Source organism: Chroicocephalus ridibundus, chromosome 5 (assembly GCF_963924245.1).
Source record: "Chroicocephalus ridibundus chromosome 5, bChrRid1.1, whole genome shotgun sequence".
In the NCBI taxonomy this organism is placed as follows: domain Eukaryota; kingdom Metazoa; phylum Chordata; class Aves; order Charadriiformes; family Laridae; genus Chroicocephalus; species Chroicocephalus ridibundus.
Window position 1 is genome coordinate 74,214,387 of NC_086288.1, and position 25,074 is coordinate 74,239,460.

General features: G+C 38.1%; 1 protein-coding gene across 2 annotated transcripts in view; it reads left to right on the forward strand.

Annotated features, from left to right (window-relative positions):
• The window catches only part of TUSC3 (tumor suppressor candidate 3), a 131,150-nt gene extending 112,777 nt beyond the window's left edge, over positions 1–18,373 (forward strand). For both annotated transcript variants that reach the window (XM_063335874.1, XM_063335875.1), the window contains exons 8-10: positions 7,138–7,212; positions 9,554–9,644; positions 18,088–18,373. In XM_063335874.1, coding sequence (XP_063191944.1) covers positions 7,138–7,212; positions 9,554–9,644; positions 18,088–18,103 — 182 coding nt within the window. In that variant the 3' untranslated portion in view covers positions 18,104–18,373. The remainder of the gene's footprint in view (positions 1–7,137; positions 7,213–9,553; positions 9,645–18,087) is intronic.
• The last annotated feature ends 6,701 nt before the right edge of the window (positions 18,374–25,074 follow it).

Sequence of the window (25,074 nt, forward strand, 5' to 3'; positions counted from 1 at the left end):
AAAAGAGTTTCAGTTATTAAGCAAATTACTTGTGGTACAGGACATGAATCTAAACCATTATTATAGGAATTAGCAGTTACTATTAACATGATAATCTTTCTCATTATTACTATTAAACTTGGTGACCTTTGATGCTGATAAAATACACGCACCTGAGTGAAGGTGGAAACGGCTTTCCAGTTTGTTAATATGAATTCCCAAGGCAGAGTTTAATGTGACAGCTGTGTAGGTGGGTATAAGATGTTGATTGAGAGGGAAAAAGAAACCCGATTGGTTACAAAGAAAAAGACCAAACTTTTCTGTGGCATTAAAATGACACCTATTACGAAAGACATTTCCTGGCCTACAGAGTGAATTTAGATGAAGTGTATTAAGTGCTTCTTTGGTGTAAGGAAACTCAACCACGGAATGAAGTTAAATGGGAGATGTCTTTCCGTCTGTCAGTAGGGCTCATGCAAAGTCACTGAGCATAAGAACCTGAAATTTCGAGGCAAAATCAGTAGAACAATACTCATTTAGCTCTCGGGAGTAAGACTCTATCAGTCATGCATAATGGAATCAAATTGTGTTCCCCAGAGATTACGTAAAAGGAAGACATGACGATAACTACAGCGGTGAGATAAGGTTTTAGTACGCTTGATCTTACGGATAAGAAAAAAGGGAAGAACACCACAGTGGAAAAAGATAGAACTAAAAGCACAAAATTATAGCATATTTAAGCATGCTTCTTAATTAACTATGGAAATCAGTGCCCAAATCAGCAAAAAATATACTGTACCTTTTCTGTTCTTTACTTGCATTACCGCCAATGTTCTCTGTTAATCTCGTAGGCTCTGCTGGCTCTTCTGGAGGCTGCCTGACTCCTAATTGTAGCAAAGCATAAGGAGATGATAGCTAAAAAAAATCAAAAATCAAGGGATTTCCTTCCATGACCTCATTCTCTTACTGCTTGACCTTAAAATAATTCATAATATGACCTTTTAAGAAAGATACTAAAGTCTTTTAGACGCATGTGAGATAAACAGGGACACTTACAGCAGGGCATTTGTCAGTGCAACACACAACACAATTCTCTTTCATCGGCTACTTGAATGATGCTGGATTTGGTGAATTACCTTCAAATATGGCATGTGTCCTCTGTATGAAATTACCAGCTCTCTAGCTCAGTGATTTTCAACAATTTTCCATTTCTGGCTCCAAAATTTTCCAATGGAAGTGCAGACCCCTGCAAAGCAAATTTAGCTGTCAGCTGCTCAAGCAACGGTCGCATTTTTATTTTTTTAAAATATTGACTACTAGTCCACAGACCAAGAGGCATTCACTGACGGTGGGCTGAAGACAACAGCATTTTTAAGGGTTTCTTTAGGCATCAATTAATAATTATAATGGCTGTTTCAATTGTTAAGAAACATACGTGTTTCAGTGGCTAAAAGATGCAGAAACGTAGTCCAAAGTTAAACGTTTTACCTTTTGGATCCACAGACAGCTTTTACTGCATTGAATAGTCCTCAAGTGCATTCAGCTAAGAATAAATTGTGTTTATTAAGATACTGCACAGATCTTTAATAATGAAGGAAAGTATAATGCCAGCCTAGAGTCATGTTGACAATGATTTACGGTATAGAAAAAAAAAGTGTGATGTTGTTAAAAAGATTTATAGGGGCTTAGAGAAAGCGAGAGATGGTGTGTGTGCATGCTGAAGCATCACGTGTGTGCGAACAAACAGATGAGACAACATACTCAAGCCAGTCTAGTGTTTGAAATAAAGTGCTTGAAAATAAGGTAGGTGTTTGGAATAAAGTGTTAGAATAGCGAGAGAAAATGACACAGCGTCATAAATACTTATAAATAGCTCAAATAGAGTTTGTTTTAGGCATTGTATCTGTGTTTAAAAGTTAAGAAATGAAGCTATTAAGGAAAATTTGTTCAATCATTTTAATCTCTGTTATGCTTAATATTAAGGAAACCACAGTACTGTTATACATCCGCCTGTTCTGGAGAGGTGTGTACTTCTGCAATTTGTATGTCTCTGAGCAAGAAAATGTTAGAATCAAATTATAAAACAGAAATAAGGTTAGAAAAAAATATTTATTTGGTACAGTGGCAAACCACATATGCGAATTTGTGAGATGCACGAGACTAACTCTGAAACGCCAAAAGGTCATAAATAAGAAATGTAAAAATCATCTCCCCAGTTTTTTGTTGTTTTTTTTTAGGTCATCCTAAAAGGTGACACCAATATGAATATTTAGGATGTAAATTGGGCTGAAAAGCCTTGAATGTTTGATTAGTGATTTAGCACCAACTTTGAGCACCAATCTCTGAGAGCATCATAAGAGGGATGGTTCCATCAGATTATCTCTGGATTTGAAAGACAGTCTCATAACTTGAAGCTGAAACTAATCAAGTTAGTAATAAAGAAACTTTTTCACTATAGGAGATTCTGTATTAGTATCAAATTGGTTCTCTGCTCTGTTAAAATGATGAAAAAGCATCAAAAAGGAGAGCGGTGTAGTTTGGTTGGCGTTTATATGGTTGAAATGCAAACTTCCAGCTACCTCACCATTGTGAACTGAGTATTTCAAGGAGTTGAGGGGGACTCCAATGCCAAGACTCATGTAACAATTCCTAAAATTCTTGAGAAGCCATTTTGTGTAGCTGAAACCAGAAGGTTTTAAGCTGAAAGAATGTTCAGGGTTATTGTGATTGTCAGTACAACTGGAATTTAGGCCATTAAAAAATACTGAAGTACATCTTGATTGTGTGCAATTCATGCTTCAATTCAATTCATATTCAAATAAATCATTTTCAGACTGTGCTCCACTTTTGTGACTTTGGAGTTAGGAGTCATCTTTCTTCACTGAGACGAGACACACAGTGATTGGTATCTCAGATGTGCCTCCATCCTCAGCCCTCAGGGCCTGTGGAATCATCCACTGGGATGGTTATGGTCTAAATGAGAAGTGATTGCACATTGACTAACGTAAATGGAATATTAGAATCATTGCTCATTGTTTCCTAAACCAAAGCAACAATGTCTTGAAAAAAAAAACCCCGTGAGGCGTACTTCATTGCAGAACCATACTTTTTGTCTTGATTAGTTTCCTCAACTTATGATAAAAAAATCAGATCCTCAAGCTGGGAAAAGTGGCTAATTCCTTGTTTTCAAGAACCGCACATAGCTGAAGAATGCTTCCCAAATAGGATGACTGGAATGCATGTTATGCTCAGATTTTTCAAATACAAATTGAAAGTTAAATCCAACCTGAAATGGTTCAGATAAAGAACCTGCAATGTGGTCAGTGTTTCTGAAATTATAGCAGATATTTTAGAGGCTTAAGTATTAGTAGGAAAAAGTTAAGACAAGTATCTCTCTCAGGTAGCAAAATGTCCACTCATAAGGGTCCAGTGAAGAATTTCTTATGTTCTAATCATCATCCCTCAGCCAAAAAAAAACCTAAAAAGGAAAGACAAAACACCGTAGATCTTCCTGTTGATCATATTACTCCTTCACAAAAAAATACACGTGCTTTTCTATGTTCAACAGCTGATAAAGTGAACCAGACGTTTCAAAAGTTTGTGTGAGAATCTGTCCCCATTGGAGTTAACAGTAAACGGAGCACAGACTTGAGCGGATGAATATTTTGTTCCCTCGTTTTTTTCTTGCTCGTGTGTTATTAAGGAACTGCATGCTCTGCAACTAAAAAGTAGTTGGTTTTTTATGTGTATAACGCTAATGCCAGATTTTGCACTCTTGGCAGAAATGCAGCAGAGTATGAAGGAGACCACTAACCTTTTTTCACAAAAGTAAAAAAACCAAAAGTTCACAGAAGTGTTTGCCAACCTATTTTCTCTCTTTTTATTCCCCACTCACTGCTATGTAGGACTAAATTTGTGAAGTAAAGATATAAATTATATATAAATCACAGTAATAAACTTATGAACTATCAGGTTTTCTTCCTTTTGGACTTTCTGGCTGGAATTAACGGTCATTAAATTTTCTATTTAATAATATTTTCTATTTAATAATATCTATTTTATAATAAAAAAAGTATCCAGAATTTACTGGTAATCACTTTCAGTTTGTGAAATATCTATCATTCTGGACCTTATTGATCCAATCTTTTTTGGTTTGTTCTCTATTTTGGGCTTAGCAGTGCGTTTTTTATTAATACTTCTGATCAGCATCTTGATTTTTGCAGGGCTAAATATTATGCTCTGTTACTGCTCATCGTTTTCTGAATAACCTTACAACTTTTTATGATCACCGTGGTTTTCATCTGACTTTAAAACTGTTTTTCTTCAGGTATCAAAACATTCAGGCCCTTTTCAAAAGCATGGACTAAATAAAATATGTTATCAATTTCTATGAAAAGCATGTATCAGCTGGGAAAAGGAGCAGAAGTTTACTATGTAAAAGTGAAATCATTCCAAATTTAAGACATATAACTGGATTTACACAGAAAAAAATTGCTACAGAGGGATACATTTATCAGAAAACATGAGCATCTGAATTTAAAACATTTGCTAGCCATTTATCTGAGTTTATCTGAGTGCCTCATTCCCCTCATCTTTTCAGAGAAGTTTCATAATTCATAGTGAGGGAGATAAGCAGGAATTAGAAAATAAGTACATCTTCTGATGCCATCTCATTTTTTGCAGATGGAAAGTTGTTGAAGTAACCACTTGCCAAAACTTTAAATTCTGCACTGCTAGAGAAATATGTTGCTGTAAAAGATTATTTTCAGGGCTAGGACTGTTGCTTTCTTTTGCAGAATATCAGAACAGTGTAAAGTCGTAACGTACAATGTTAGAAACAGGAGCGACAAATAATAGCTTGAACTGTATATTCTATGGTAAAAAGCTAATGATTGCCTTGAATTCGCAACTCGGTTAAGACTGAATTTTTACTTCAACATCACAGAGCAAGTGACGTGCTCAGTGTTAGAGTGTGAAGTTATGAAGCTGACGTCACTGGAGCTAAAATGCAGCCAGTGAGGCTGAAAGCGCGACAATGAGGACTCAAGTTAGAAAGCAACCACCGGAGCAAAAGTAGTGACAATGTGAGGGAAGCTTTAGGGGTAATGATGTGAGACTCCGAAAGAGAGGAAAAAAAAATCAGCACAGTTCAGCTGGTTACAAATCTAAAACTCTCAGTTGCGGAGCAAACGGTTACTTTTGTGAGACTGATCTTCCTGATGGTAAGAAAAGTGAATTGAACTCATGGTCTGGTAAGAAAATCGGAACTAAGTTACAGAATGGTTGTCTGCCAAATGGCTTTTTAGTGTGTGGTTGGTTGGTTTGTTTCTCTCTCAGAAGGAACCCGGTAAGGGAAATAGCAAAGGACCACATTATGTGCAATATTGCATGAGATAATCAAGCAAATACATTCCATTTACAAAGCAGTCCAAAACCTCTGCAAAAAGTAGCATTTCCCTGAGAGATTGTGGTGAGTTACCCTCACAACTTGGGGCTGGGTTTTTTTGCCATGATTCAGTTAAAGTAGTTTAGTAGCACAAGAGATTTCCAGTCTCTTATGCTCATTAATCTGAATGTCAACAGGCAGAACTTTTAGACAGTGATTTTTGCCTTCTCTTCCAATTTGCATAGTCTCATGGATTCCAGGGTTGGGGTTTTTTTTCCAATATTTTGTGAAAATTTTTTTTTAAGATTTTGTCAAGTCCAGTAATAAGGTTCTGGAAAACTTGAGTGCAACCATTTATTCATAAGAATGACCCTATGCTTTATACCTTGTGGGCACATGTGAGAAAGTCCTTTGGGTTACTAGTGTCTTTCTAATGAGTGTCTAATTAGGACTGTAGGTAGATGTGTGTATCGAAGAGGTGGTGTTAAAATTTATATTTCCTTGATGTCGCCTACTGGGTGAGGTGGGCATCTGCCTCCATTCACCATCGTTTGCTTTTGTTAATCCTGTTATTCTTCATTTGACTTTTCTCATTCTGTGTGTATGAAATTTGGAAGTCCCAAGTCTGAATCAGGCTGCTAATCTCTGATGAAGTGTGATGATGTTAGTGTTGACACGTCTAAATCCTTTTGCTCAGGCTCAGCTTAATTCAAAGTGTATAACTGAAATTTTGGATGTCTTTGAGGATTTTGGTCTAATTTTCAACATTTCTAACATGAAAAATGTTAACATGAATGTTGATAGGATTAGTGCAAGTATAATGTTACAGGATGCAGATGTTGTTTATGGGTGTAGCATGTTTTGAAGTATCTCCTGTGCATTATCTGTGTGCGTAAAGAGAAACATCTTCTCATTCTTAAAGTTTGTAGTCATCCTGCTACCTGGCCATGGGCTAAGTAATGCTTAAAAATCCAACCTTATTCAAGAATCAGCTAGCTCTGGTGAAGTTGGTGTTTCCTGAAGTTGTGAGATATAGCTCCCGTGATGCGCTCCTGCTTCAGTAAGGCGTTCAGCCTCCTCTCCAGAACAGATGTTGTGCACAGTGGTAACCGTTCCTTTTTGTTTATACAGTTTCAAATAAACAATTAAGTGAATGGTTTAAGATCTTGCTAAATTAGTTAAATTGTTTTATCATTATGTACTTGTTCACATTTGTAACAGTTATAATGAGACAACAAAACACTGAAAGTGATGGAGGACTTTGCCTCTGAGATGTTTCTCTGCTAAACTGTTAAGCAGTATGACACTAAAGAGGGAGCTAATGTCTTATCTAAAAGCAGAGGAAGATAAAGCAGTGCAATTGCTTCAGTTCGCATCAAATAACCAATGAATTGTGTGCAATACCACTACGTGATTTCTAGTTCTTATAGTTTTCATTTTTGTAATCCTTTACTACCAATATACAGAATATTGTAAGATATTGGGGAATAGCTATTTCCATAACTGTCCAAAATTTGTGTGTCCAACTTGACGACTTGTCCCTTAAAGCTTTTTGAGCCTTCTTTCCTTTTTTATCTAGAATGCACAAAGAAAAATCTTACTGCACATTTTTGCCAGATGTGTGTTGGTACAGTACAGATTGCGATGCACAGTTTTATGTATAAAGACTTTCTTTCATTTTATCAACTTGAAAGCTTTAGTCTGTAGATGTACCTTTGTGGCTTTCTGAGGTATCCACGCATCTGCTGTTTTCCTTGACAATGGCGATACAGATGCTGCTATCACCATGGGAATGGTACTCCTGAATGAAGCTGCTACCTCCAAAGGGGACGTTGGAAAAAGGAGAAGTAAGTTATTTAGTACAACTAAGACAATATTGAGACAATTAGAAGACATTGAGAAATGACAAATGCGTATCTGATGAAGTGTTCAGAAGGTCTCTACCTTAAACCAATCTTTACCTTTTTTAAGGTGCAGAAGAGGAGAGTATAAAAATTCTGTTGATAAAACTGCATTCACATGAAGTTGTAAGAGTAAAAAAATATTTTAAGCATACTCAGCCGAGGTACAGCTTGACACAGTATCTCCACTGCGTCACTGCGTAGTACTGCATAAATGCTTTTTGGCTCTTGAATTATGTTGAAAGTCAGTGACATAAAGAATAAGAGTTTCAAAACATTGTTTTCAAAATTCATTGAGGCATTTAAGATGACAACATCCGAAGGAGTGTGAAAATTCTTTTACTTGGTAGACTTTGCCAGCATCATGTCTCCAGAGGAAGGTGAAAGCCCAGTAGATGCAGCACAGAACATATCCTAATCTGTAATGTTTAAAGATTCTTAGCCTAAAGTGCAAGATGTATGCATTTCTGAAGGTTGTTGTCGTTCAGAATATTTGCAAGATTTTATGCAATGAGTTGCATAAACACACAATATGAAAGTATTTTGTCCAGGTTTAAACTTCCTGTTATGCCGAACAAACTTTTACGGAGTATGACATAGGTTGAAACAAATATGCCCATCTGCCTTTGTATCTTTTGTATGTTTTTTTCCTATCCCCTGCCACTTTTTCTTATAAGGCATTGAAGACCTTTGAAAGATAACAGACTTCTTACGTGGCTTCCCCTTTCTTTCTACATCAGTTCTTCAGCTTCTCCTATATAATAACAGTGTTGCAGTTAGGGCTGGCCAACTGTTTTCTATAAAATCATTCTATAATTCTTCATAACAGCAAGTTGAATGTTGGCTAGAGATCTCTACTGAGGGTCTCCTTCGATGAGCTGTAGATGTATAATTTAATTCTGAATATTTTTTACAGTATGTAGCTTTAATACTGATTTGAAAGAGACAGTGACATGAATTTAATTGGAATATGATCTTAGATTGTGATTGAGATCATGTCCATGGAGATGGAGACAGCGAAATACCAGTGGGCTGCAGTACAGCTTCAGACTCTCTTCTGCTTGTGGCCATTATGTGAATGCTTTCCATGTACCTGCCTCGCACTTGCTTCGCAATTTATTCATCCATGCTTTGAAAGCATATTTGTGCGTGGTGATTTCTTTATAATGAAGTGTGTTTATAAGATTTGCACGTGGCAAGTTTTCTCAAAATAACTGCAGAAATTTTGTATTTCAGTTGACATATGTCGGTTTCCACATGGTCGGTTTTAATGAAAAAATGCGACATTGTCAGTTTGCCTGGCTTCATGGTTGCTCATCCTTTGCTCAAAGCCAGCACACTTTTGAAGCATGAATATTGCAATTAAATAGCAAAGGTTTGGCTAAAGTATGAATAGTATAAGAAGACAAGCTTTTAAAATCAAAGTAGTTCACTAGGACCAAAACATTCTCTCATGTAGATGAGCTGCATCTCAATTATATGCATCAGCTTGTAGTGTGTTACCTTTTATTTTTATTTATTTACATGCAATTGAGTGAGCTATCATGATCAAAAAGATTTTATGCTATTATTACACAGGGCGACAACTGGTGTTCCAAATTTTATTTGCTAATTTAAGCATTTACTTTGCTAATTCATTCTTTGCCTGAAAAGGCTCAAAGCGCTTGCATCTGGATGCTCTCAGAAGGTCTGCATCATTATTATTTGTGTTCAAAACCTAAAGATATTGCTGTCAAGTTCAGTGTAAAAAGTGATTTGGCTACTGGCCTTGGAACTTAAAACAGCGAAATGTTTTAGCCATGAAAAACTAGATAAAGTAATTGCTAAACTGCCTTTGCTGTTACTTCAGCCTTAGATGGTTGGCTGGAGACAACACGATTCCGTTAGTCAAGGGATATTTTTCTAAATGTAATTTGTTTTCCAAAAAGAATAAGTAAATACCTGAAATTACATTGCTTGATATGTATAATTTACAAGGTTATGAAATCCATTATCAGCAGTAAGGTGTTTGCATCCACATACATTTGAGTTGCAAATTGCTGCTCTTTTTTCCTGAAAACACATTCCCACTGACAAGTTATTTTTTTCTTAATTACCATAAATATTATTTCCATATGTGTTTGAAATCCTGTCAGAAGATAGTGGGCATCAGTAGTCAAGGCAGTAACATTTTTGTATTTAACTGTGTCAAAATTTTCCATAAATGATTGACATAAAGAATATTGTTTGTAGAGATTCCAGTTTTAAATCTTTTATGTGCTAATAAACGAAGTTATTTTCTTTCTAGTCATATGTCTGGTAGGCCTGGGTCTGGTGGTCTTTTTCTTCAGCTTCCTGTTGTCGATATTCCGCTCCAAATACCATGGCTACCCGTACAGGTAAGCTCTCACTAAGTTCTCATCTTCTAGATTTTAACAGCTTTGTATAAGTTTAAGAATAGCTTTCAGGTAAACAATCTTTAATTTTTACCACTGAAGTCTATGAGAGCGGGAGGAAGCAGGAAGAATGGTCATTAATTGAAGCAAACCAAAAAGGGCTGGAAATCTAATGCTGTTAACGTGACTGTTAATGCAGACGAGTTAAACGGGTTTGAGCACAGACGTGTGGCATACGCAGTGCCCCATGAAAAATGCAAAAGAAAATATGTGCTTGAATTTATAAACCTTTATTAGGTATTTATTTGTGTGTCTTTATAACTAAGAGGTACATAAGACAAGGCACAAAACCACCAAACTAGTGTACAGTGCTGAGCTATGATTTATCACTAACAGTACCCTCTTCTCTTGTCAGCCACACCAGAGAGGAAAGAAAAGGTTATAGTCTTTATTAATTATATGTACAGCTGTCAATTAAACCATTAAAATTTGTCTGACAAGCAGAAAAGTTAGGAAAATATTAAAGAAAATAGAGTTCTTGCCTTTTGTAGGTAGATGCTTTCAGCTGGGAGGTCACCTACAAGAGTCAGTCTAGACTTCTGATTCCCATCTTCTTGCTGATCTTTTATATATATATATATTAGTAGCCTGTCAGGAACAGATGGCCCATAGCATTTTCTTGTGATCCTGGTACCATTTTCAGATAGAAATGAAAAAGTCTAACTAGAGGAATGGGAAAGGTGCAATTCAGTAGATCTTCAGTGCTAATGATGGACTGGGCTACTGAGGTAAAAGCAATACAGTGACATTTCCCGAGTCATCAAGTTTGTGGAACAAAACAGAGACCTGTTGATTTTTCTCTCCCAAAGCTTTGTTTTGTAGGAAGGCTAAATACTTTTAATGAGGAAGAGTCCTTTTCCTATTGTTCTGTTCTCCGGTATTAGCAGTTTTGTTCCATTGACTTTTGATCCTATTTGAAACTATGCTGTTCTTCCTATTGCTTCAGCCTGTGCTCCTTTTTAACTTTTTTTTTCCTGTGGAGAGATATATATACACATAAATATATATGTATACAGTTGACACAGTCTTAACATGCTATGCTAGGCTTTACAATAGAGATAATATGCACGAGTGCTGTTTTCCCCCCTCTAGTTGGCCACAGTGCATGTGAAAGTTGAGATTTTCCTTATTTCCAGTGAAATGGGTTTCTATAAACCAGTAGACTAATCCTTCACAGAATAGTATGGGAGAGTAAGTGGATGACGGGTGTGTTGCAATGTAGATACAGTAACATTTTCTGAAAGATCTGGCATGATGAAATGTCAACTAATACATACCGAAGGGAAACTATTATTACAACAGATTCAGAAAGTTACATTTTGAAGTAAGTAGAGAACAAAAGAACTGTATCTATTAATGTTAACAGTTCTATTGTTTTTACAGCCACTCTTCATGGGTCACGTGAGGAATACTTCTACAGTTTTTCTCAGATATTTCTTAGTGCTGATTTCTATGACTAGGTCTTGTGATTAGCGCAGCAGCCAGCTTTATATTCTGAGTTATGTTCCACTAGTGAGGACTCAGCCTTGCGAAGCCAACTTAGAGCTAACATTTGAACTAATACATAAAATTTTTCTATTAGTTTTTGCTGCAGGACTTTAGAACTGTTTTCTTTTTTACTGAGCTTGGTCTGCAGATTAATTGGCATTTAGCTTAGATCACCTCAGATCAGTTTTAGCATTTAATAACATCGTGCTCAAGCCAAGGAAACTCTTCTCCTTGCAATATGCACAGAAGGCGTGCTCCTGCTTTTTACTCATTTCTGCTAAGGAAAGAGGTCTGTAAAGGGCCCAATAGTATCGTACTGCAAGATTTCATCAGTATGGAGTTAGTAGTTTGCCACCTGGGATACTCTGTACAGCCTCTCAGCATCCTCTCTGGAGTCTGTCTACCTTCTAGCTCAACTGACTGGGGGTGAAAGGCAGGACCCCATTTTCCTAAGTGTGAAGTATTCTTACTTCCCATTAAGTGCTTAAGTCTTAAACTTAAAAGAAGAAGGAATTATGAACGTGATCTGCAGCTCATAAGCTCACTTGAGTAGCACTGCCAAAGACCGTCAACCCATGGTCTGAGCTCACTTGCATCTTCTCGTAACGAGTTTACTAATATCAAAAAAGCTGTTGTTGTTCTTGTGTTTCTTGCCGTGCAATTTAACAGCTACTCAAGAAAACCCGACGGTTGTACCAGTTTCATTTTTAGTTCTTTCATCTTAGGAATGTTCTTATCACCTGTTAACAACAGGCTTACATGACTGTGCCAATTTCCAGACCTTGCATGGCTTTTGTGGATGTTTGTACTAGGGTTCTCTGACAGCTGTATGATGCTTTGGATGTCTGAGGTTAAACAGTGCCTTGTGAGTATGACTCTGCTCTGTGAGTTGTCATGTCTACACAATACCATTGATGTTATTGCAGACCTAATTGCTGAGGTCTACTACATATCTGGCTGTATTGTAAGCTTTAAGAATCTTAATTTAAGTAATGTAGGGGGTTTCCCTCTTTTCTTGCTAATATGTTTGCTGTAAATTTTGGGTGGCATGGATTTTATGGGATTTTCCCCCCACAATTGAACAGGTATTTAGTGAAATATCAGACATCTTTTCTTTGGAATATCTAGCAGAAGTTGGAGCCCTAAGTAGATTTGTACTCCTTGGTTAGTACCCAAGCTAAGAATAAGGACATCAAGAACCAAGGGGTGGGGAGGGAGGGGGAAAAGAAATATCTTAAATTCTATTAAAAGTTTAAGTTCAAGAAATTTAGTTTGATGTGCAATGCATATGGGAAAAAAGTGCACCTGTTAGTAGCTAAAGCTAAAGCTAGTGAAGAAAGACATAAAAGACATCCAGGATAGTGCTGAAAAGAATGATTCATCACAATCCTGTTAAAATGAGATAGTGCTGCATCATGTTGTTACTGTGAAGGAGTGTCCTGGTTTGAGGACAACCACAACAGGGAGTTATTAGATCCGTAAACCAAATTCTGTCTTAAGGAGCTAAGTAGACTCAATATCACAACTTACTAATTAATAACACCCATCAAGTGAATTCATAAAAGAATGAACCCTATGGATGCATAAGTCCATGAGAAACATTTAATAGCTGGCTAAGTGTTAGGCAGTTTTCTTTGGGGTTTTTGTGATGTTACTGCTCCTGCAGCATTAAGCAAGATCTTACAGGCTTACCTGGACTGTCTTAGATTCTTTGTGTTTTCATGGGAATAAGTTAATCATTCTATCTTAAATCCTCACTCAATGCAGAATTACTGGAAACGGTCACTAGAACTGATCCTTTTGTTTTGCCATTATCAAGTTGCATTTGCTGGTTTCCCAAATGTGTAATTTACTTATCTTGTCCTTTCCAGTGTTGAATCTTTCCGGTTTCTCTTGGTCTCTCGGGTAGCTCTGACCCCATTTTCTGTTGCATTATTGTAAATAAATGTACTATTGATTCTTTGGCACTTCAGTGATCTCAACCATCTAATCTTCATGACTGTGCCATAGTGTTTCTTAAGAGAAGCCTTTTTTGGTTTAGGTGTATAGTTCATATGAATTTAATGAAGTGAACGTGCAGAACACTAAGGAGAACTAAGGAGGACTCTGTTATTTTCTCTTTCTGCCTTTAATTTAATATCCTGCATCTTAAGTTCAGTCATATATGCCGATATACGTTAATCTTTTTGTCTGAATTCGTTAGGATCTTCCTAGGAGTTCTGTGTCCCATCAATAGCCCCCAGAGTAGATATATCTTAAGATGTGAAATATGTCTGTGTTTTTACTTTCTCTGGTTGTAGATTTCACCTTGAAACTATCAGTCTTTATGTGATAAATTGTCCTCAGGCTAGTAAAGCTTTGCCTTTAACAATACTAACAGCAATGCATACTAATAATCTATCAGAAAAAAAGAAAGAATATTTATGTTGGCATGCCTACAGCAACAGTTAAATAAAACTGAAATTGTTTTAATGTTATATGCACGAGCTCAAGCATCAACTTCACTGTCCTACTTAAAAAAAAAATAAATTCAAATATACTAAATTATTTCTGTTCTCTGGCACTGAACAACCAAATAAGTCCTCTACGAAGCAGCATGCACCGATGAAAACTGAAACAGTAACACAACCTGCTGTGCATCCTCTTTCTCTCCAGTGACCTCCATGTAGTGAAAATAAATCAAAACAGAGGTGGATAGACATGAAGCAGAAGCCAAAAACTGGCGAAAAACTGTTATTTCCTTTTCTAATGTGCATAAACAAAAGTGCTGGGAAGGCTCTTATTTCTTTGACCCTGGTAGTGCCATTGTCATTGTTAATTTCTGTGACAAACAGAAGAGTGTCCAGAGGAGCGCTAGGTAAGAGTGTGCTCTTTAGAGGGCATGTATGTAGGAAGGGGGAGTAACATTTTGTTTACATTTTTTTCATCCACTTCAGATATTTTCCAATTAAGTTTTTGATTCTTCTGTCCACAGAATTTTCTTCTTGAAGGCTAGGGTTGGGGGAAAAAATGGTTTAATTAATATCCTGATGAAATACCCGTATAAAATAAAGTGTTGGAATGGGAGAGGTGATGCAAAATGGAGGTCATCATGAAGGTTACTTACTGAGAGAACACAATTGTGATGGATGAGTTAGCATGTAACAAATCTCTCTGCTAGAGCCATTTTTACCATGGCAGGGCTTATTCATGCCTGTACTAATCCACCTTTTTTATGGGAGCTAGATGAAATTTTTCATTTTGCTAAAGCTTTCGTTTTAATTGCTCTCATTAACTGTTGAAAGATAATGCAATAATTTTATTTTCCACTGTTGAACATTTTCCCCTTTATAATGCTTTCTGGGTAAGACAAGAGTGTTGATATATCCAAGAGAATATTTTTTGGAAGCCTTCTCACCTCAGTATTTAAAGTGAATGAGTGATATATTAAATATCAGACAGTCAGTGATTGAGCAATAAAATTTCATTATATCAACACTCTCAACTAATACACATGGGAATGACAGAGAAACTATTCTTAACTATAAGCCAAAATCACGAACTCTTGAGTTAGTTTTGCTGGTCAGGAAAGAGCTTGTAGGGTTCTCTGGAAACCTCACTTTAGGCACTTTCCATACAAAAAGCACAGAGAATTAAAAAGAATGAGGAAGGATGGTAAGAACAAAGCAGAAGACATCAGTACACTAGCACAGTAGTGTTTTACTGGGAATTTTAGGAACATCAATATTTGTAACACTGTTTTTTTTAAGAGGACAGACAGCAAAAGTCCTATCCACTCTTTACTGACATTTAAAAACATTTCTCAATTTTATTTTTTTTTTAACTTTGGCTGAAACTTATTAATTGCTCTGTGTTCTCTTTTCTCCTTTGTTTTCTGGATGAAACTTTTAGCACCGTTTCATTATCATTGACACTTCCAGTTGTCCTTTCAAGTGTGCATTTGCTGTTGTTTTAATCTGAATTTAAATGATACGAACACCTGCAAATTCAAAGTTTTCATATAAGGTTTCATTAACTGGCGTGCATTAAGTAGCTTTTAAAAGATTTTTTTTGTACCTGCAGTTGAGTGTTTCATTATCCTTTATGGCCATTGTATTTGGGTATTATTGAAAAGAGTAATGTGAAGAGTTTTTAGTTAAAGCATAAAAAATAATCAGCCTTCAGAACTATGTATTGGCAGAATGGAAAAATACGTATTCTGTATTGACTAGCAGAGAAAATGAACTAAGCTGCAGGAAAGCAGGATAAATAAAAGATGCTTTATTTTCATCAAAAAACCCCATAAATGTTAAGTCAGACATGAAGTATTCATTCATTGCTTAGAGAAAAACAGTCAATGCAACAAGAACAGACAAATTGCAAGATGCCCCAGAGCTTGAAAATTCCTTGCATTCACTATATACACCATATAAGAAACGTCTACCCTCATTGTAATTAAATTAGTTTCAGTAAAGAAATCCCGTATAATATTCATCAATTGAAATTAAATGTGAGTGAATAAAATGGAATAGTTATTTCTTGGAAATATAGTGGTAAAATATTAGTATGTAGAACAAATAGTGTTTACAGACGTATTAAATTAAATTTATTAATAAATGTGAGCACTACTAACAAGTGTTCAGCTGTTTTATGTTGACTTCATGCATAATTTAACTGATCCACCTAAAGTTTATGAACTGGTAAATCTACTTCTGTTAAACACCAAGATTCACCTTCAGGTCTGTAGAGGTCAGCAAAATAGGCTCCTTTTTCAAAATGGCAGAAATCAGGATTATTTTAAAAGACAGGAAAGCAATAATACACAGCTGTCAAAACAAAGCGTCTTACGTGTAGCATTTTCTATTCTACTACTCTTAATGGGTTGGACGCCGCGTTCTTCAGAAGGAAGCTGCCCGTTGAAACGGAAAGCAAAACAGCTCCGTCTGTCTGCTCCAACAGCACACTGAATTCATGAATTTCCACAGGCCTCCAAATTCCTCTCTATGCGAAGCCTCCACGTTCAGGGCTGGTTTCTAGTCCTTCATCCTTAAAAGAACAGGAGATCTGAATTCCAGGTGTCTGGCCCCGTAGCAGATCTCTTACAAAGGGTGTGCTTTTTCCTGTGGCAAACAGTTTACATGCTCTTCTATGAGCAGGACCTTCCTGCTGTGATTGCCACCATTAATCATGCCTCTTTTTGCTTTTATGGCTTTCCTGTAAGTCTTAGTTTACCATTTACTCCTGCCTATTCTATCTGTTTCCAGTTACTTACTGGCTGGAAGGGCACAGTTTGGCCATCCTTTCCTGTTCTGCTTTCCCCTACTTTGCGTAAAGGGACATGGGTTTCTTCTTTCTTTTTGCAGACCTACCCCAGCTGATGTTGTCCAATTTGTTATTCTAGATTTTTCAGAAACCCTTCCCCCCCACCCCCTTCTTTTTGGCTGCTCTCTGGTTTATGATTTTTTTATGGTGTTTTGGCTTTTTGTGGTTTTCCGCCCTAGGCTTTCTCCTTCTTTGTGTATGTAGCCTCTTAAACTTGTTTTATAACTTCCAGATAACTTTCAGTGTTTACATTATATTCCACATCACGTCTCTTAGCTGCTAAAGATTGAGTTTGCTGCAGACAGAAAGAAAGGAACAACGGATATGGTAGTAGCATATTTAACCAAAACACTGCCGTATTTATATTTCCTACTGTTCTATCATTCAGTCTTCTCCCGCTCCTGAGCCTGTCAATGCTACCAGCCTGGTTGTTGTAATCTTCAGCCCTTCACACTCTTTCCCCCACACTTTTTAATTTCCAGTATTCCTCTCCTCTCCTCTCTGTTCTTTCTGTCCTATACATCACCTTACACAGCTCTCCTAGTCTTGGGTTAGCTTTTTTAGGCTCACGTGCTCAACATTCTCTTCTCCCCTTGGCACCCTACGACTCTCCTCTTCGTGCAGTTGCTCTTGTGAGCTTTTCCCTTTCAACAATCGCTTCACCCTCTAGCACCCAGCCAGTTGCCATCTGTTTTTCCTTGCTTTGTATGTCTTGCCTAATGAGCTTGTCAACTTGTTACAGCAGGGAACATCTTTATACTGGTGCAGTCTTTTAAGCTTATGGCACTCGTATTTATGTTTTGTAATGATTAATTAATTACACCATCAATGGAAAACTGATGGAATTGCTACAGCATGCGTATGCTAGCGCACGCTGCATGTCTATAAGGAAAGATCTTTCACGCAAACCTAGAGGTCGTGAAGAAGCCCTTCCATTCAGTACTTTATTGGGTTTGTAGAGTTAACTCAGTCTATAGTCATGCACAAGTCTTTCTCTCTGTGTTCCCATTTCCTAGTTTATGAGATGCCTCTTCTTTGGTAAAGTATTTAGAAAGGTGTGACACACAATATATATATCTAATGTTTTAAAAAATAGAAACTTTTTTTCCAGGGGTAAAGAAACAGCAGTGTCATCTGAAACTTCTTAACTTATTAAAATATTAAGAATTCAAACTCTGCAACCCTTCGGAGCCTTGCCAGGTCCTCCATACCCTCCCCACTCTGGGGCCACTTCAACAGTAAAGGAAGAATGTTTTAAATAAATCTGAAAAGTCTCCTGGGAGAGGTGGTTCTCACTTTAAGTAGTAAGAGCAGATGCAGAACTTGATTAGAGAGAACAGATGTTTGCAGTGCATTTTGCCTTTTAATTTTTTTAAATAGGCAAATTGAGTTTCAGTCACTCAAGTTTTATTTGATAACTTTCATGCTTGCTTAGTAATTACTAAGTGAAATATAAAAACTTAAGAGATTATTACACAAATGTCAAATGACTTTTCAAATGAATGTTTTGAAGTCCTTGTTTATTTTTTTCAAATAATTGTGATGCTATGTTTTATATGCATTTTTCAGCATTTAATCATGTTTTCTTTCTTTTCAGCTTCTTAATTAAATGAATTCAAGAGGGATTCATTTAGAGCTGCTTACCATGAAGATAAGCTATAACTGATATTATCTGCCCACCAACGTTACATGTATTCAAGAATCTTTTGTTGGTTCATTTGTTTTTGTGATAATTTATATAGTATGCTGCTAGAGAAATGAATGCAGTTTTATGCAATGAATGCGTAATTTATAGAAACATACAGTAAACACCTCATTGGGAAGTGTTAAAAAGTTATGAATATAGTGTGTTCAACAGTTCAAATAAATTGCATTATAATGGACTTCTGTTTAAGTCTTCCTCATTAACTTTAGTATATGAATCCAGAAGATATTGCCAAGATTTTTCACCTGAAGCTCATTATAAGGTTTTGAGATGTGTTTTAGAACCAAACAAAATGTCATTGGTTCTTCAACTACGATGAAAAGAAATACCGTGGTGGAAACTATAAGTTAATGACTGCTTGCCATCTCTTTGCTTTGAAACAGTGTATGCATATATAGTCGCTGATCACCTCAGACATGTTGAGCTGTTAATATAAAATTATATTCTACGTATTTTCATCCTGGATTTCTTCTTTTCCCAGCTCAGCAGTATTTGGAGTACCCACATTGCGCGTTCATATCTCTCATGCCAAAGGATGCAATTCAAAATGGCTTGTGGAATCTTGAAGGCAAGAAGGCTTAGATCTGTCTGAACTCAGATCCTTTTAACTGACTCTGGTGGCAAAATGGGAGGATGAGGGGCAACAATATTTTGTAATCCACAACACGCTTTTTTTTTCATAAGTGGCAGCAGAAGGAATGTATTATCCTGAATGATATTTATAAAGCAATACAGATGAGTCTCTTGGAACAGGAGTTACAGCAGTTGCCAGTTTTCTGTGTTCAGCCAGCTTTGTGAAAAGCTTATGCAGGAATTCGTAATGCCATTTAAAAATGCCATCTTTGTCGCTGCTCTCATCTCATACTATATGAATTGCTCGTAAACCTTTGCATATGCCTACATAGTGTATTCTCCTAGTGAAAGATCTCAAGACTGCATCGTAATGAGATTAAGTATTTATTTCAGCTTGTGATGAGGCAAAGTATTCCAGTGATACATGACTGCCTCCTGGAACAACTAGGAGATCTTGAATAATAACGAAATCAAAAGCAGCAGCTTGAGTTGTGCATGGGTACTAGCATAAAAGGTGTTCATGGGAGAGCCACTCTATAACAGCAACCACAGTGCAGTAGGGTTAATACTGTTTCAAGAGAGGACAGTGAAAGTGAAATCTGAACTAATAAGTTGGAACAATGTAGAACTAAAGGCAGTTAATAAAGCAAACAAAAAAAGGAACAGTCCAAAAAGAAAGATGCCTACAACCAGCCTGGGGGCTGTTAAATACTGTATTAGAAGCTCAGATAAAACAACTCAAAAAAAAAAAAAAAAGTAAAAAAAATACTTGCATGGCTCAATAGGAAAGTTACTCAGAGGGAGTTCTGTGTTTTGAATGCTGGTAAGGGAACAGGAAAGCTCACAGCACCTCACGAGTCAGCTGTACACATAACAGGTCTAAAAAAATAATACGAAGATGGTGCCCATGGTAGTAGCATGGTAGCACAGAATTCTTTAAAGACATCAAAAGCAGGGGACCAGGCAGAGAACTAGTAAGAGAGCTGATGATAAAAGGTCATCAAAGGAAGGGGCACCCACCGATAGAGACTGTGACAGAGAAGCCAAATTCTCCATAGCAGCTAGGCCAGAAGATCTAGATCAATGTGCTGTAGCACCTTCTGTGCAATTGCTTTAAATAGATACGGTAGATGCTGGTAAGATCTCCAGCCCAAATGGCATTTATCAAAGAGCTCTGAAGGAAATCGGATGTGAGGTTGCAGAACTGCTGAGCAGGGTGCCTTCACCTATCATTACAGACGGCCTCTGTGTCAGAGGACTGATGGATTGCCAACACAGCAGAATCTAGAGGGAAGACTGAGCTATAGACCAATGAATAATTCCTGATCCTGATAGGGTGGGTCCAGTCTGCAATGGAGAGTAAGTTTACTGAGAGCAAGGGTTAGCATAGTCAGCTGAGAAAGGTGTAGGACTTGTATAAAAGAGAATTTAAGTTGACAAAGCTTCTAGAGGGCTAAAATAGTGTCAGAAAAGCACATGGATAAAAATCCTTTGGCAAGGCTTTATTAAAGAACCTAATCAGGAACTGGGAGAGATGTCCTTTTCATGACTTGAAAACCAATTAAAAGATATGGCATAGTGGTCACTTCTCATGACAGAAAAGTCAGCAAACAGACCTTCCTGAAGACTGATGAATACGTCTTGATCAGTCACCTGTGGAAGGGCACGCACAGTGCAGCCTGCGTTATAGATAAGCTCATATGGTGCTGTGCCGATGGGGAGAAAAGCCCAGAACAACTTCACAAAACTTGATGAACGGCTAAAAAGTTGGCAGATGAGCATCAACGCATCTAGAGAAAAATGAATCATGCCTTATTCAGCTAAAACTCAGGAAAGACACAGGAGAGTCATAATTGAACGGATTTTAACAGAATTACCAGTGTGCACTGGCAGCCAACGAGAGGATGTTTGGTGTCATCAGCAGGGGTATGGGTAACAAGACAGAGGAAAAAACTTTGCAACTACACAAAATCTCTGTGCTCCTGTTGAGTGAGTGCTGTGTGTAGTTCTGATCTACACATCTCAAAGACACAGGGCAGTTCAAGGTAGAGAAGGCGGCACTGGGAATTGATCAGGGAGACAGAGTCCCTCCTTACGAAGTGACACCGAGAAGACTGGAACTCTTCACCTGGAAAAGAAAAAACTGAGGAGTGAGTGTGATTGTGGCTTACAAGTTTATAAACGCATCAGATAAGCTGAATACTAAACATTCACCAAATCCTACAATGCTAGAACCAACGTGCAGCTTGTTTAAAAGGAAGTACGTCCTTACTGCTTTTTCAAACTCTGCCACGGGAGGTTGTGGAGCTAGAGAACATCAGCAGGTTCAGAGTACCGTCAGAAAATGCACGGTCACAGTTCCACAAGAAACTCCAAAGGTGAGGGAAGTATGCACTGCTTACCATCCTCAGTACAGGAATTCTGGATGCTGGAGAGAGTATGAGGGAAATGGACCACATTCTCTCTAAATAGTATTTTCAGTCAGCCAGAACATTGACCTAGATGGACTTTTGGTCTGACCTCCTAAGGCATTTTGTAAGCTCATTAAAGAGCTGTGAAGGAGGAGGGAGGTGATATTAAGAAGATCCGTGTGATCTCCTGCAACTTTTGTTCTCTTGACAGCACAAACAAGCAGGCCTGGAAGGCACCAGCAGTCAAGGAGGAGGCAGACACCGGTATCGGCAGAGCAGGAGGATTAGAAGCATTTCAAAAGACCCCAATCCCAAGGCATGTGGTCGGGCAAACCCTGTAGGAAAAAAAAAACAAAACAGAGTACAAAATTGAGCAGAACACAAATACGCAAAGTAATGTAGTTCAATCTCAAGCGCCGAGCGACAAGAACACATACAACCACATTTTAAAATATATACAAAAATGTGTCATTAACAACTTCAAGACATTTTCATCCTGCGCGATGCATCAAAAATCTTGGGATCCTCTTTTGACGCTAATGCACATTTTATGACGTGCTAGAGTGATTGCTATTTGTTGTAAGATAACGTCCAATAGGACCATTTAGATGAAAAGTGAATGTTGCATAAATCTGAAGGTAGGGAAAAGCCACCAATATCTCTTAAAAGTACCCAGATTCTAAATGAGCAGGAGTGTGGTACTAAAAAGCTTATTGGCATTTTTTCCACTAGTTTGTGTTTACAGCAGTGGACAAACTTGCAAACAAAGAAATCCATACTTGAGGATCTATATACATAAAGATCTATAGCAGCAGAGCCCTGCAACTGAAGTTGCAAAGAAAGTATAAAATAAATTTATTTTTTTTTTAAATCGACATTCTTTTTTCAATCAAATTCAACTGCAGGTACTCTTCAGAACAGCCAAATAAAACTCTCTCCACAGTTGTGTGACGTTAACAAGGCGCAGTGTCCTGTTAAGGATCAGGAACAGTCTACATGGATGCAGGTGTCTGCTCAGGCAGTCATACACAGAGGACCTCATCCTTAAAAGATTTAAGGCATCTTTAGACCAAGATAGAAACTTTGGGATTTATTCTTTCAATTCTTTGTAATACATGAACAACTGAGTATGATTTTGTTTGGTAGCACTGAATAACTACATTCAAGAGAATATAGTTTTTGCCTGTGAGGGAAATGTAATATAGATGTACTCTTGTGTGCTCTAGTATGAGTTGAATAATTTCTACACTGGTTGAGGCTTTGGGGTTTTTTTATCCCCCTATATTTTCTGTCCTAGAGGAATTTCACCCCCATGTGTCTCCCAGGCACACATACATGAGAATGGCTCATTAGGAGGTCTTAATGATAAAATTTTGAAGCTCTGACAATTTCTTGTTAGAACCTCTCAAATCCAAGAGTTGACATTCACCCACGCACAGTCCATGAACCACAGACTGGCAGGGGTTGGAAGGGACCTCTGGAGATCATCTAGTCCAACCCCCTGCCAGAGCAGGGTCACCCAGAGCAGGTTGCACAGGAACGCGTCCAGGCGGGTTTGGAATGTCTCCAGAGACAGAGACTCCACCACCTCTCTGGGCAGCCTCAGAGTAAAGTCCTTCCTTGTGTTGAGATGGAACTTCCTATGTTCAAATTTGTGCCTGTTACCTCTTGTTCTGTTGCCGGGCACCACTGAAGAGAGCCTGGCCCCATCCTCCTGATACCCACCCTTCAAGTATTTATAAGCGTTGACAAGATTCCCCCTCAGTCATCTTTTTTCCAGACTAAAAAGACCCAAATCCCTCAGCCTTTCCTCATAAGAGAGGTGTTCGAGTCCCCTAATCATCTTGGTAGCCCTTTGCTGTACCCTCTCCAGGAGTTCCCTGTCCTTCTTGAACCGGGGAGCCCAGAACTGGACACAGTACGCCAATGAACAGGAGCACTCTGTGTTCTCCTCTGAAGCACGGATACAAGCTACGCTAAGAGCTACGCAAGTTCAGAGCTCGTAGTCTGCTGTGTGGCAAACTGAACCCAACGCCATCCATAGGGAAAGATTAGGTGAGACAGCTCCAGGCTTTTGCTTTCTCTTACGTTGTCATATAAAACCAGTATTTGCAGGGGAACAAACCTTCACAGAGTGTTTTCTAATTTGATGTTACCCATGCTAAAAATGTTAATTCTGTGTCCTCCATTCTCCCCAGTTAGCTGTACTATTATGCAAGATGCAGCTAACATGAATAAGCTTTTTCTTTCTTTGTACATCATAATCGGTGTATGATGCCGAAAGAAGCATCTTTCCATGTTTTCAAGGGAGGTTTGTGTTGTGCATTAGCACAGGTCAGTACATTTTATTTGAGATTAGTAACTTCCGTAACACTAGGCTGCGTGTTGGTCCCTCTAAAACTAATTGAATTAAATAGGGAATATTTCTCTGGTTTGTATTTAGACTTTCTGCCTTGCATTTTAAAAATGCTTCGCAAGTATAAACAGTAATGAAGAAGCCTCAGAAGTTCCCAAGTTGGAAAGCTTTGTTTTATCTTCTAATAGTTACATTTTAGCTTTAGGAGTCTTACTCTAGAGAGGGAAAAAAAAAGCCTCAAGGTAAGTCATTACTGAGGAGCGCTTCAGGCAAAAACAGTGGAAAATATGAGTTTATCTAGGCTGTAGCGCACACACTTCCAGAATGATTTGTTTCCCCTCCGGTAGCACTTGGTGCAGGAGTTTCATTCTCTGGGTTTAAGGATGGAGAACAGGAAGCTTTACGTTACGTTTAAAGCAGAGCTGTTGGGGTCCGCTTCAGGTTTAGTTTGTTTTGTAACAGCGTGTATTTTCACTAGCAATGCACTCATTTTGCAGAATGAGGTTAAACAGAACTGCTTACTTGTCTCAAAATAATTTTGTTGGTCAAGGCCAGTGGAAGTTATTGTTAGTATCAGAGGAGGCTCGTAGCCCGTTTTTGCCCTCGAGAGGGCTATCTACCACCAGCACATCTGATGGCAAGTAATAATGATGGCAGTCAATACTGAAGTTGGATTTGGCTGTCTGTGTCAATAGAAAGTCCTCCCTAGTTAAGTTATTTGGAGCTGGGAATGATTAGAGCTGGTGCAGAAGAGCCTTTTCAGGTAATTACTCACTCTCCTCAGCTGCGTTCAACCAACTCTTTCCCCCACCTCCCCCTTGGATAGGGTCATGGCAGGTTGATAGCCCTACTACCATGGCTACTTAAAATCCTCATCAGCTAATTGCTGCTCAGATGCCCTGTTTTCTCCAGGCTCTCCTCTTGCATCTCTGACATGCTACTGTTAAGTCAGAGCCCCGGAGCTCGACTGGATTGTGCTGTGATGTTTCTCAGAGAATTTCATGACCTCCAGAGGTGTCCAGCCCCGGGCCAATGCTCCCTCCCCTCACACACTGCATTTCCCATGGCTGCCTGACCAAGCGGCCTCTCACATTTACCAGCTTCCCTGCTGGTCTCCTCCTAAGGTGGTCCTCTCTCAGAAGAGGGCTTGGCTGCCCCGATGGCCCTGCCCTTTGAAGCAGAACCATCTTTCCCTTTTCACAGCTTATGTATTACAAAATATATGTGTGTGTATCTATATATAGATATATACATAACCTCTAACATTTATATAAAAAAAAGAGGAAACAAAGCTAAAAATCAGCTCTGCTCTACAGTGTCACATCAGTCCAGAGAGGCCTTCTCACAGTTAGTGCCCGTTTGTTTCTGCAGGACAGGCTGAAGGCACAACAGAACAGATACAGCTTTGCACAAATCATAGAATCATAGAATCTTCATGGTTGGAAAGGACCTTTGAGATCATCAAGTCCAACCATACACGCACACAAAAACCAAAAACCCAAAACCCATAAACAACCTACACTCTCTGCCACTAGAGCA